The sequence below is a fragment of the Eptesicus fuscus genome, chromosome 10, assembly GCF_027574615.1.
Source record: "Eptesicus fuscus isolate TK198812 chromosome 10, DD_ASM_mEF_20220401, whole genome shotgun sequence".
In the NCBI taxonomy this organism is placed as follows: Eukaryota; Metazoa; Chordata; class Mammalia; order Chiroptera; family Vespertilionidae; genus Eptesicus; species Eptesicus fuscus.
In genome coordinates, this window is record NC_072482.1 from 26,390,398 (window position 1) to 26,404,937 (window position 14,540).

At 38.2% G+C, this 14,540-nt stretch overlaps 1 protein-coding gene across 2 annotated transcripts in view; it reads right to left on the minus strand.

The window, feature by feature from the left end:
- The window catches only part of KHDRBS2 (KH RNA binding domain containing, signal transduction associated 2), a 523,179-nt gene extending 513,000 nt beyond the window's left edge, over positions 1–10,179 (minus strand). For both annotated transcript variants that reach the window (XM_008138690.2, XM_054722535.1), the window contains exon 1: positions 10,089–10,179. In XM_008138690.2, the coding sequence (XP_008136912.2) occupies positions 10,089–10,179 (91 nt within the window). The remainder of the gene's footprint in view (positions 1–10,088) is intronic.
- Positions 10,180–14,540: the final 4,361 nt, after the last annotated feature.

Sequence of the window (14,540 nt, forward strand, 5' to 3'; positions counted from 1 at the left end):
TTGACACTCTTTTACATTATAATTGGACATTTACCTAACATTTAACTTGAGGGGTAAATGGAGGTGAAAGAAGGCATAGAGGGAATTAATAAATGGTGATGGAAAATAAATAAATAAATACAAATAATGGGGGAATATTTAAAAAAATAAGAAATCTGAATTGATTGTGCTACCCTGTAGTCTACTTCTTTATTTTTCCCCGTAAAATAGATACATTAGCTGCCTTTTTATATATAAGGACCTCAGTCAGAATGCATGTTCAATTAAAGTAGCTATTACTTTAGTCATCCCTTTCTTCTCAAAATTAACAAATTTTTCCCCCTTCATCCTCTTTACTGAATTTCTGTCCTAGAGGCTCCCTCTCCTGAGCTGTAGTCAGGACACATCATTTTCTGTCATATAATTCTATGAACTTGCAAAATATATCTACACTCCAGAGAAAACACACTCATTCAGCTTTTCTATTAGAAAAGTAAAATTTTAATTATTTAAAGGAAATGGGCATCATCTGTGCCATTTCTGATAACAGTATACTAATACCAACCAATATGTTTGGAAGTTACTGAATCCTAAAACCACAAAAACCTGTAGATGACATCTAAACTAAGCCATGTTTCTGAGTTCTTGATTTCTGACAATAAGTTAATCTGCTCACTTCCAAATTTTAAACAAAACCAACTTTGCCTCAAGACACAAGAAAGAGACTCATAGTTGTTCTTCCTTCCTAAATGCATCAGGCAAATGAAAGCAGTTCTCTAAAACACATGAGAAGAAAAATACCTTAGTAAATCACACGAAGTTCTCCAATCCCTTTTTGGATAAACAAAACAAATAAACAAAAAAACACAAAACAACATGCCTGGAATCACCAAACTTCCTTAGAAACAACAGTCAATATAAGACATACAGAAAAGTTAAGCTGCCTCGATAAACCTTAACACAATTCTGCACTTGGATCAATTTTCCTATTTATAAATGCACTTGCCTTTTACATACGTACTATAATTATTTAACAGTACCGTGTAATAATGTACCCAATATGTGCATTAGGAACATATTTCACAGAAGGTAAGGACAACAACCATGTTGACCTCCTAGACATACTTCACACATTAATATCTAGGCTTCCTTCCAGGCCTGATTCAAGTTGTGTCTCCCCCGCAGGAGCAGAACGGTGTAATGGTTACCTATGGCCTCTGGGTAAGAAAGCCAGGTTTCAGCTTTATAATTCATTTGCTTTGTGACTTGTAATAAATTAACGTCTTCAATTCTTAATTTTCTCATTTGTCAAAAAAAGTTAATGCTAATAACTATCTCATTGGTGGGTGGGTTAAGTGTGGTAATGCATGCAAAGCATATTAGTACAGTATCTGATAAAGAGTAATCTCCCCCTTAATGTGAATAGCAATCCTATCTAATAAAGAGGGAATATGCTAACTGACCCTCACACCATCGCAAAGATGGCAGCGCCCACAGCCAATAAGGAGGGAATATGTAATTGACTGCCCCACCCTCAAAAATGGTGGCACCCACAGCCAATAAGGAAGGAATATGCTAATTGACTGCCCCACCCTCAAAGATGGCAGCACCCACAGCCAATAAGGAGGGCATATGCTAACTGACTGCCACGCCCTCAAATATGGTGGCACCCAGTCCCCTCAGCCCTGTCAGGGCGGCCGACACGCGGCAAGGCTGGACCCACCCCCAGGCAGGCCTGGCTGCTCTGCGCACCTGCCTCTAGAGTCCCCCAGTCCCCTCAGCCCCCCAGCCACTCAGGGCCAGCCCAAGGCACAGGCAAGCCTTGGATGGCGGCTGCCCAGCTGCCCCGGGCCACCCGAGGCTCAGGTAACCAGGGCTGGCCGAGGCTTGCACTGCCGGCAGTGGCAGCAGCAGAGGTGTGATGGTGTCGCCTTCCCCTGATCACCAGGTCGCACCCCCGCCTCTGAGGGCTCCCGGACTGTGAGAGGAGAAAGGCCGGGCTGAGGGATCCCCGCTTCAGTGCATGAATTTTCATGCACCAGGCCTCTAGTGAAGATGATAATGATGATGATGATGATAATGATGATGATGAATCTTTAATTATCATGACCAACAAGAGTCATGACCTCGTCTAAATTTCCAGGAAATCATCAGTATATAAAATCCAGCAGATCTTCCCAACCCCTGTTATATATACCTTGGGCATACTGTTGAATTCCCCAGACAATTTAAAAACTAATAAATTAAACATATGATACTTCTTCATATACCAAAAGCACATATTTCAGACAGGTGTTACCAACACACATTCAAGGGCATGTATGTTATAGTCAAATATAGCAGAGTCCAAGTCCATCGATATTTCTCCCCCAAACTATAGCTAAACTGTAAGGGTATCTATAGTAAATGGCCTAAAAAATGTCATTCAGGGGTTCTTAATTGTTTATTATCTCTCTCTACAACAAAATCTTTTTGAAAGTCATGTTCATGAGGCAAAAGGTAAGCAATGGTGAATATGCTACAAATGACTTCTTTCCCATGATAGTTAATAATGATTGAGCAAAGGATGCTTGGAGGTGAGTTCTCAAGTTTTTGACAAATAATATATTAATCATTTCAGGAATCTCCATTTGAGAAAAAGAAGTGATACAATAAGGATATTTGCTAAGATTAATTTTGGAAATCAACTATTACCTAGTAGTCATTTTTTAAATCTATTTCCACATCATCCTTATTTTATTAAAATTCACCATGTGAGCAAAAGGAACACATTTCAATCTATGAATATATTAAATCTTACATTGCTATAGCTTTAAAAAACAAACTGGTAGTAGAATATGCCAATTAAAACACATTTCTCATAATATATATTCAGGCCAAAAAAGATAAAATCAGATGTTCAAACAAATAAGGGCATAAGAAAGCTGGTGACACTGTAGACTTATTTCCAAGTGTGTCTTAAAACTTTCTTCCCTTTTACAGCTCCTGTGGGAACAAAGAGCTTCAATCTAGACTGTATACTTCAACAGAAACCAGAAATAATGATCAGACCTCACTTTGTTCCCACTCTCAGGTACCATGTCACAAAGTCTCTTTGAAATTGGATAAATAAAGCGAATAATAGGTGCCCATTATTCACATGGATTCATCCTAGTTATGCTCATTCTTATATAAATTGCTAATGAAATATTAATGTACTAGGCCTAGCATACATTCACAAGAAAATGTCATAAAGAAATAAATCAAGGCCCACAAATAAAGACACACAAATAAATGGAGATGGGGTATTACATATCAATAAACCATAGACTGGAAAGACAAAAGGCAAACTAACTGGGTTCCACAAGACCCGGGCACAGCAAGGCAATGGTTTACCCGAGTTTTTCTTGTATCTCATATATGCCAAAGTAGGTATGGGAAAGCTGGCAATCCATAAACATCAATAGAAACAGACAAAAGAGATAAACAAAAGCCTTAGGAAAAGCCTGCTCTCTCTGGCCAAAGGACTAGAAAAAGGGCAACCTAGAAAAACAGAAAACATTTAGCAACAAGCGTCCTGCTCCAGCTAAACAACAATGGAAAAAAATAAAAAGAAACAAAAGGTGTCTCATGCTCACCCCTGTCAAGAAAGGGTAAGCAGGGAGCCTAGACTTCCAATCTGACCCAGCTGTTAAGAGGCACCCTTTTGCCCTCTGGGTGGAATTGATACCAAAAGTGTGGGTGTTGAGTCCCAGTTCTTGTCTTGCGAAAATCGAAGAATGAAGTCACAGACAAAAACAATGAACAGGAGCAAAGTTTATTGGGAGCAGCCAGCCCTGGAAAAGGTGTATCTGGGGTTCCAAGAGCAGGCCAGTGTCCAGAGCTTCCTTTCCATGTTACAGTCAGGGGTAGTTTAGTGTCCAAGCTAATTAAAGTCTAATAGTCCAAGGGTGGAGGCCCATATGGCCATAAGCCATGTAGAAGCAGGAATGTGCTCCCCCATCACAGGAGGGAATTGTCAGGAACCCTTGATTGCCAGGGAGAAGAGAGAGAGAGAGAGAGAGAGAGAGAGAGAGAGAGAGAGAGAGAGAGAGAGAGAGAGAGAGAGAGAGAGAGAGAGAAAGTGTGTGCCTTTTAATTTAGGGGGTGGGTAGTCTTGCTAACTCCTAATAGGTCTTTTCAAAGAATTCTGCCTTAGCAATATCCTTTGGATTGGTTTATACGCCTTACTGTCTTGTGACTGGTTATCTGCACACTGCCTGTCTTAGCGATATCCATACGTTTTAAAGTCCATGCCTCCCTTGTGAATGCCCTTCCTTCCCCGCCCAGTTGGAATGCCCTAGTAACTCAGCTTAGTTGGGTTCCCAGTTCTACTTCCTTTCCTGTGGTCTCACCGCTATTACCTAGCTTCCTTCTGTCTCCTCAGAATTAAAGAAGATTGAATGGGGAATAAGGATTTTAATTCCACCCACAATAAGGAGGCCTCCTAGAGTGTCAATGGGGCCACATGGAGATCCTGGATTTCCACCCTTCTCCCTCCCAAGTAGGGGGTTAATCAGAAGTCTCATTCCCGCTGGAACTTTCAACATGTTCCAGCAGGAATGAGGTCTCCCACTCCTCCAGAGGACACTAGGGAAGGGGAACAATGTGCTCCTTCCCTTCCTTGCCAGAGTGGTGTCACTGGATACCTGGTGGAGAGACTGAGCTTTCACCTCCACCTGGAAGTATCAGGGTGGTGCCCCCTCTCCCTCTGCTGGCATTGGGTCAGAGGTGACCTGCTAAAAGAGAATCGTATGAAAAAGTGTGGCATGGTCACACTTTGATTTTGAATGAATCACTGTGATAGCATAGTATGTGTTCAGGCAGGGAGTGGGGGGATGGAGGATGGTGAGGGTAAGGAATAGAGAAGAGTAAAACCAATAGTGCTGCAATGCTTGGAAGCCAAAGGAAAAGCCACCCCAAAAAAATTGGGAAAAGGTCAACAGTGGAAAATGCAGCCAAGAGACCCGATGAGAGGTCAGAAACATTTTACTGGATTTGGCAATTAAGAGATGATTCTGTCACTAGGAACACGGGTTTTATGATGAGTTTTGAAGAGGTAAACTGAAAAGTGAGGCAGCTTAGTATAGACTTATTGAAAAGTTCAAGAAAATGAAGGAAGATAAATGTCAAGAAAGATTACTTTTATTACTTTTGGCAAGTGAAAAAAGAATTCTACTTTTTAAAAGTGATTCAGATTGGATCATGTTTACAGTCTGCTACAAGGAAAGAGTAGAGGGAGGAAGAAGTTAAAGATACTGGAGAAAGGATATAACTATAGCACAAGTCTGGTGGAGATGATGAGCATCGGGGTTAAGGATCCGGGTGAACAAATCCGCCTTGAACAAAAAAGAAACAGTTCATCGTCTGAGAATGAAAGACAATAGGAAGAAGTATGGATGTTTTTTAGATAGTAGGAGGTTGAAGAGCATCAGAAAATGTACATCCACTTCCCCCAAGAAAAGAGAGGATGAAATCAGCTTCCCAGAAAGAAGGATATATGGGTTTAGGAAGAGGCCCCAGGAGATTTGGAATTAACCTTTAAGACACAGGACCAGAGTTAATCAAGCCCAAGTAAAATACTGACAAGTAACCACTGACTAAGGGAACATGATATTTTAAAACCTTCATTGGAGTCATTTTTTTCATAAGGTTATTTATTTCATAGTTTGATTTATGAGTTCAAATTTCACTCAGAAGTAAGTAAAAAATAAGGCAGTGTTTACTTTCTTACAAAATCAAACTTCAAGCTGAGATCCAGTCCATGATGTCATTAACATGTGAAGAAAAATCTTGAAAGCATCATGTTACATCTGTATAATTTCTGCTTATGCTTTTGTTATATTTGAACAAAATGTCCTATTTATACTTGTATGAAATACCACCTACATTGTCAGAAACAGCATTTTTTGACCTGTAAAGAACGAGGCCTGCTAGCTGTTACTTTTCCTGTTTTACAGATGGAGAAATTGAGAGTCAGGGAGGAAATTTTACAGTTGGCAGAAGTGTCACCCACCACCCTATCCCAAGTGTATTGTTTGTTTATTCAGGCTTTTTTACAATATTGTAAATGTTTTTTTAATTGCAGGTCAAAGTTAAACCTTAAATTTAGCTTTTCTGCCAATTTGTTTTTCTTTAAGAATCATAAGATGATCCAAAATATATGGAGAGAAAGAAAATAGACATTACATTAATCAAAGGAAACATCATATGAATACCAATTCTTATCAGAAGCTGATTTTAGACATGACACCAATACCTTCACCTAAGAACTCACCATGCTTTATGAAAAATATTTTAATAAACACAATCTAAATTGAAAATGATCTTTATTGAGAACCTAAATGTAGATAAATCACTACAAATAAGTATTTGAAATAAATGTTAATCCCCATTTCTTGTGTGGTTTTAAAAGCTATATCGGCAGCTTGGAGTCCAATCCTAGATGGACAGCCAAGCTTTTCACCAAAATTTGAAAATAGCACCTAGAGTTTAAAAAACCAAAAACAAAAAAGCAATAAAAAAAACCACACACATTTGAACTGTTGGGATATTTGGCAATATTTGAGTCAAAAACAATGATGAAGAATTCAGGTTAAGAAGTCATGCCAATCAGAGGACCCAAAAACAATCTCAATTTGATAAGAATTTATTAATCCTCCTGAAGGTATGGAATCACTATAATGGGATCTATGAATCTGAACAGATCTATGTCTGCCAGCAGATAGTCATGCTTGACTGCAAACAAGAATATTTCCATGTATATACATTTTTAGCCCCAAGTCTTCATAACAGTTCAATAGACTTAAGAACACAAATCTGTCCCCAGTGCCAAAATAATGTATATGCCTCAAATTACATTATAGTGCAATAAATGTATTATTAATCATTAAACTAGGAAGGAATAAAAAAATGTTTCAAAAATGTTCAACCATTGATTTTGGTGTTCTGAATACACAAACACCATTCCTCTGTATCAGCAGTAGTCCCAGACTTAACTAGAATTACAAAGATACATGTAGATCATCTAGTCCAACTCCTTAATTTGAGAGACAAGGAAACTAGGCCCAGGGAAGGGAAACTTACTTATCAAGAATCAGTTTAGGCAAAAGTGGAAAATCCAGGTATCTGAATTCACAGTTTAGTGCACTTCCCAGAAGTAGTAGATATAAATAACCTCATCTAATTTCATCTGGCAAGCAAATTCAGAAGCTGAGTGCAACTTTAAGGATCATGCTGAGTTTGCTGTTTTGTCATATTCAAAAGCACCTTCCATAACAAATGGATAATTAAACAATATTATAATCACAGGAAAATAATTATTTTAATTAATCAAACATATTATAAATACTCTTTGAACCATATTATTCCAGATATTTTCTAAGTAACAGTTAAATACATAAAATGTTTAGGCTCTTCCATTAGCTTTCTCTGGATCATTCCTACTGAAAACAGACAGCAGAAACAAGTGAAATAAAAAAACACACACAACAAAAATGACAAAAGAACTAAAAAACTATTACTAGTACTTTAAAACCCATGGCCTTCAATTCTAAACAAAGCAGTCAATATTGAGCACTAATTTGCATCCATCACCAATCAAAACAGCAAAGTAAATCATTATGAAAGCTCATTGGTTCATATCACTACCCTTATTGATATGAGTTTCCGGAAAAAAATCATTCCGAAGTGAATCATCTGGATCATTTTTATTACTCACTCAGTCTTGAGACTGTCTGCACAGTACTGACTGAAATGTACTTCAGTGTGCACCTTCCTTCCAAATGAATATCTATGTCAGGTTTATTTATAGCCACTGCTTTCAATCAGTGCATTTCCAGGTATGAGAAATAAAATCATCTCAACAATACTCTCCTCTAGAGATCTGAACAGAAACCTGGAAATCTTGGCAAACGGCCTTTGAAATGATAATGAAAGATCTATAATGTAAAATGTACATTAAGATTTATTAAAGATTCCAAAGCACACTCACCTTATACTTTTTAATAAGCCCAGGAAAAAAAACCACACAATTAGAAAATTAATTTATACCTTGTGCATCTTTTTGCAAATCTCTTTATAAATTCCAATATTATTATCATAATCTATTTCATTCTCTTTTCCTCATTATGATTCTGTGAAATTTGGACAGCTCTCTTTGTTTCTTAGATGCTTTCCTCTCTGTTTAGGAGCTTAAGGCTTTACAAAAGCAGCGCATACTTCCCCCTACTGGGAAAAAATTAAATTGCAAGGAACATCTGAACAGGTTCCTAAGTATCAAGAAATCAAGTTCCTGGGTAAGATAAAATGTTAAGGAACCAGATGCATAGATTTCTGTGACTGTTTCACCAACCACAGAAGACTTTGTACTCTTTTAAGGGTTTCTCCCATGCATTCCTTTAGCTTGGCAGTTTTCAAAAGTACACTAACTCTCATTAGTGAAAGATGAATTAATCATTGATCCTGCTGTCCCAAAGAGCAGTTCAGAGAAAATGATCACTTTTTATTTGTTGTTGATGTTTTTTATTTTCACTGTAAAGACATTATCAGCTAAAGACACGTCTGGAAAAGATATTAAAGTAAACAATTTTGAAAGCTTAGCTTCATTTTTAATTGTTTTGAACAATCCTAAGCATTTAATAACTCATTAATTTTCAATACTCTTTATTTTATGTATTACTTTGTTTTTCAATTGAGAGGTTTTTTTAATTGACTTTACTTTTCAACTTTAATTTCTTTTTTTTTTTTAATTCGGTAACCAAGAGAGTAGTAAGCATAATTGTATTTTACCTTCCCAAATCCTCTACAAAACCAACTTGTTTCTTAAAAAACAGTTTAGTTGTTTCACAAGTTCAATATTTTGATTATAAATCTTTTTTAATTGTTTAGTATGCAAACACAGAGTAAAACTATAAAAAATAATGGAGTAAAATTATTAAAAATAATCTATTATTAAAATATTTAAATAAACCTAATGTCTATTTAAATCACACATGGAGGATCAGAATATTTGCTGCCATGTACAACTAAGTCTCAAAAAAGAAAACAGTTCTTTTAATGCTGAAGGGCTGAGGAAGAGGAAGTTGTCACTTTTAGTTTGGCTATAGGTAAGTCCATAAAAACCTCAGCTACAGAACTGCACTGTAGTCAGTTTAATAATGAAGCAATTCATTATTAATGAAGCACTCATCAAAAAAAAAATCTAAAGTTGTTTTTAAAAAGGCTTGTGTAGATTACTACAGATACTGTATCTTTATCAGTTAGATGGCATTATATCAAGATAAATGGAGTAATTTGATTAATATTCCTCTCATGAAGTTTGTGTGTGGCGTGTGTGTATGTGTGTGTGTGTGTGTGTTGAAACAACCTTTCAAAGCCACGCAAAAGGCAAGACATATATGTTCCTCTGGGAATGAAATCTCCTTTAGCATTACAGGTACACAAAAGAAAATGCACACTTGGTGAAACAGTTGATCAATTGTGAAGTGTTCCCAGAGACCGGTAACTTGCAGAGTAAACCAATTATCACACTTCAAATAAATTGATAACCACTTTAGCCTCTGCCACATTCACCAACATAGAAGAACATGCATCGTACGTGCATAGTTTAATCTGGGTTAATTCCAGGACTTTTCATAGGAAAGACTGTAATTAGACTAAAGGGTATCACATCACTTCCCAAATGCAGGAAAGGGAAAGAAAAAAAAAAAAATGCTGATATGCAGCAAGAAGCTCTCAGAACACTACATGGATCACTATTTACTTCCAAACTGATTCACCTTCCCTCTGCGAAGTGGAAATACCCCCTGTGAACCGCGACACACTTTATGGTTTCTCCATCAGTGATCCTAACAGGTCACATCAGCACTGCCATTAGATCTGGGAGCTTCGGTCCCCCCCAAATTAAGACAGAAAGGAGTAGGAGCACTGCCGCCCGCCCGGAGAACAGGCTCTGAAGCTAGCATCTTCCGGGGAACAGTTTCTGCGAAGGAGACAGGCGTCCCTCCCTCCCCAACTTCACTCTCCTAACCCAGCCTTGGGGCGAGATGGGCGGCCGAGGGTTGGTGCCCATCTGCGGGGACAAGTCCTACCTTCCGCCAAAAGGCGCGATGCATGCACAAAAGATGGATCCAGGCTATCTTTCTCTGCCATCAGCTCAGGCAAATATTTCTCCTCTTCCATAGCGCGGACTTCGGACAGTCCACGGGCGAAGCGCTAGGTTCCGCTCTCTCGGACGCAGGGTCGCGGGGCAGCGCCTGGCTCCCGCGCGGCTCCGCCTCCCGGGGCGAGGGGATCTCCGCGCGCCCTCACCGGCCCGAGCCCCGAGCACCTGCGACTCCGGCCGTCGGGCTGCGCGGCCCAGCGCCCACACCTGCCCGTCCCTTCCGTCGTCCCTCGCTCGCGCCGAGCCCCCCGCCCCGCACTCACACGAGCCGCCTTAACTGGGGAGGCGGGAACAGGGCGCGTCCCACCTCCGCCAACCATTCATTGGTGCTGGTGCCAGGGGAGGCGGGGCCCTCGCGAAGGGCGCGGGCCCTCATTGGGTCGCGCCGCACGTCGGATCGCCTGACTGGCAGGAGACAGCTGCAGAGGGGAGGGGAGCGCAGAAGGTGCAAGCGCTTTCTTCTTGCAGCTCAAGCCTTCGCCTGGTTATTAGACAGGCCCAGCTGTGTGGAGCTCTGGGTCCTTCCGCTGAGATTCGAGAGGGTGGAGAGCGGGAAAAAGCACCCGTTAAACAGAGGAGCTCGGGGCCAAGACGGCAGGCAGGGAGGATGGGAATGAGGAGTGAGCAGCGGAGGGGATGGAACAGCACTAGGGAAAGTCTCTCCCGAAGGTAGATGGGACTTTCCCTGCGTCCCTAAGGCACAGGTGTCTCCTCTCTCCTGGCTCAGATGCGCTCCGATGTGCAGGAATCAGCAGCGCACCCAGTCTGGAAACGTAAGGAAGACTGCGTGTGATGGGTGACTCCTGTCTTCAATGAGCCTGACCTACATCTCCGGGAAGCAGCAGGATGTTCATTGATAAACAAATAAAGAGGCTCCGGGCGATGTTGTTGTACAGCAACATGCTTCTAGCATACAATCATTGGGGGATTGACTTTAGTTCTGATTTCTCTCCCAGCTAGCCTTCCTTCCCCATTCCCTTATCTATGGAGGGGGTTCAGGGAGGTGGCTGGATTTTAAAACTAAAAAGCAACACAAAAAGCCACAGTTTGTGAAGGAATTGGAAAGACGTGTGGAAGAAGGAAGAGACTAGAAAATAGGTAACCAGGATTGCTCTAATTTGCCCCTTTCTCCTTATTTTAGATGTGACAGCCTCTTTCACCAGATGCTGTTGCTGAGGTACTTTGTATCTATCCCACCTCTATTTAAGGACAGTGAAACTCTCCAGGTAACACCATCGGGGCCTGAAAATGCATGCTTCAAATGTCACTAAAATTTTTCCCTCAGTCTCTTCATAAACAGTCATTTTCCATTTTTGCCTCTACCCCTCCTAAGAATGGAGACTAACTTTTCTACAAATAAAATATACTGAAAGTTTTCCAAGTTCTCTTACTGATTCCAAATATTTTTTTCTGTATTTATTTTTCAAGGTTAAGGATGGGAGATTATCTTTTACATACGTTTTAAAATTTTAACGTGTCTTCACATCCATTATCTCAGTTTGCACTCTGAAAAACATGGTGCAAGTATTGCTTTATCTGTTTTATAGGCATGGAAACGAAAGAGACAGGGAAGTTCAGTGACCCAGAAATATAAACATGACCTCTTTTGGCACCAGCCATTGTTCATCCCATTTAGAAGTTGAGTGTATGCTATCATGGGGCCAATGATAAGGGGATATATAGCTAACAAGTGTGATAAGACTATTAAAAGTTTATGAAATAAGCTGTAGAACCATGACTCGTAGATATTTTTGTTTTTTTTCACAGTAGGAATACTACCAATCTTTCTTTAGACAGGTAGCTATAGTAGTGGAGGGTGAATAAGATGCCAGCCACAGCTAATACATTGTAAACATTTGGAATTAATATAAATTAGAAAAATTATTGTGCAGTAATTGTAATCACATTTTGCTTTGCAGCATACCAAAAGATTAAAAGCATACGGTGCTGAAGACATATACAAACCCAGTTTTATGAATTTAAAAAAAAATGCAGTAACTCTTATGATATTCAGCAACAGCAATTACAATATCCATTCATAGTCCTCTTTTTCATTGTTAAAGCTGCATTTAAGAAGATACCATTGAGAACAGTCCCAGGGTTGACTTTATTATACAATGTCTCTGGATATCCAGATCATTATAAGTATGATAAGCTAGCTGATTTTTATTTTCCTATTTATTATCAAGAAAGTTAGGATTTTATTTTCTCAGGTAAACTCTCATCAAAATGTCTAAAATATATTTTAACGGGGAAAATGTATTTCCAAACAGGATTTGGCTGAAAAAGGAAAACTCTCCAAGTGCCCTACACATCCACTTATCCAGCATCAGATCCACGTGTTTTCAATAGATGACTCTATTTTACCATGTTCTCCACTTATTTCACATATAACTATTTTACAGGTACCACAATTACATTGTGAATATTCTCGGAGCAAACTTATTCATGCAAACATTGTATAAACATATATGTAAATAAATTGAGAGTTGTCTATAGATCATTATTGAATAGAAAGTATCATATTTATACATGAATAAATTATAACTACTGGTAAACCCACCTCTTCTTCTAATGATGTAAATAACTTAACCATAATCACCACTTAATTGATTTGTATATCTTGGATAAAGATTTATCTCACATTAAACAAGTTCCTGTCCTGAAAGGTTGTTTTTAACGGTATTCCATTTACTGCACTATTATTTCAACAATGGGATATTAAGGAAAATTTTGCACTAAACAAATTTTGTTTTGAAGGATAAATAAGGCATACATTATAGAATATGTTCTGTAGCTAATGCACAAACTATGTATCCAATACTTTCACAGACGCTCATTAGAAAAGCCAGGTGAAAGGGCATTGGATCAGGTTATCTTTGCACACTAATAAAAATATCTAACCTGTATTATTAAATAAAACAGTTTCTACTTCAGAGTTCTTATCAACTTTAGGTATACCTCATTAAGCTGACTCCAAGGATTCAGTAGACTCCAATAACAACAAGAACAATGGGTTAATAAAATTATAGCAGCCCAATAATTTATAAACACCAAGAATTCCATAGAACTTATAATAAGAACCATGGGTTAATAAAATCATAGCAGCCCAATCATTTATATTAAGCTTTCTAATGACTTGGTGCCTGAGATAGGATATAATAAAGGACCAAAATATTGAATGACTGATTTTCATCTATTGAAGAATCTGGCAGAGCCCATTACATGGAAAGTGCTGTTTTAATATTTCCATTTATTTTAGTTTCACTAACTAAACTAGTGAAATCAGTTTCAGTTTCTATTATAACGTTCATAATATATTTTAGGGTCACAAGTAGGAAAGAAAGGGAAGGAGACTTGGCTGTGCTGCCAACCAATAGCAGCAGTAGCAAGTGCAGTGAAAAATCTCTCATAAGTAATATGTTCAGAGTCAAAATGTATGCTATATGTTAATATGCCACAGAATAAAATGAATATTCATCACTCAAAGCTGGCCTATATATACACAGGGGAAAATATGTGTACTGATTGGAAAACTTTAAAATTATCATATTGAATTTTAACAGATACAAATGTAAGAACAGCAGATGAGAGAAAGGACTGTTTGGAATATTGCCATTCTAAATCTTCACAAATGTAAGGAAGGAAGGCCAAGAAAGAAGCTGACATTAATTCTAAAGTGGCATAACACCCAAATACAACATTTCTGATATTGAAATTATCTCTGTTTGGGAAACTGACCAAGTTCATCTAGTTATAATCACTGCACTGACACATTTTTGTTGACATGGATAGCAGCAGAGGAGCAGTTACTGCATTATGAGAAAGAGGAATGAAGCTATTGTTTCAAGGTGAAAGTTATTGACTGTCTTTTTCAAATTAAATCCTTGAATTGTTAAATTGTAGCTCATATATTGATTATTTCTAGAGATCAATATATTAAGGTGAGATCACATCCATAAAACATAATATATTTATACACAGCAAATGAAGATCTGAATTCTCTTGTGTTCAATATAAATAAATAGATTAAGACTAAAATATTATTTAATACAATATTCAAGTACACTAAAACTTTTGCTACAGAGGCAGATGAATAATCAATTGTTTTATATCATTAAACAAGTTAATAAACTAATCCAATTAATATTGAAATAGTATTTTAAGAGAAAACCATCACATTTAAGGTTTTAAATTACTGCAAATACTTTTTGATATAATTTTTTCATTATTTGGTCTCTCACAGTAAATGATATTGCCATTTAAGAAGCCATTACTTTGAAAACCAACTGTATACAATAATTATTACAAAGTGAGTACAGCCATTTGAAGAGAATCCTACCTAATAATAGACAAATATGCAAACTGACTGTACCTT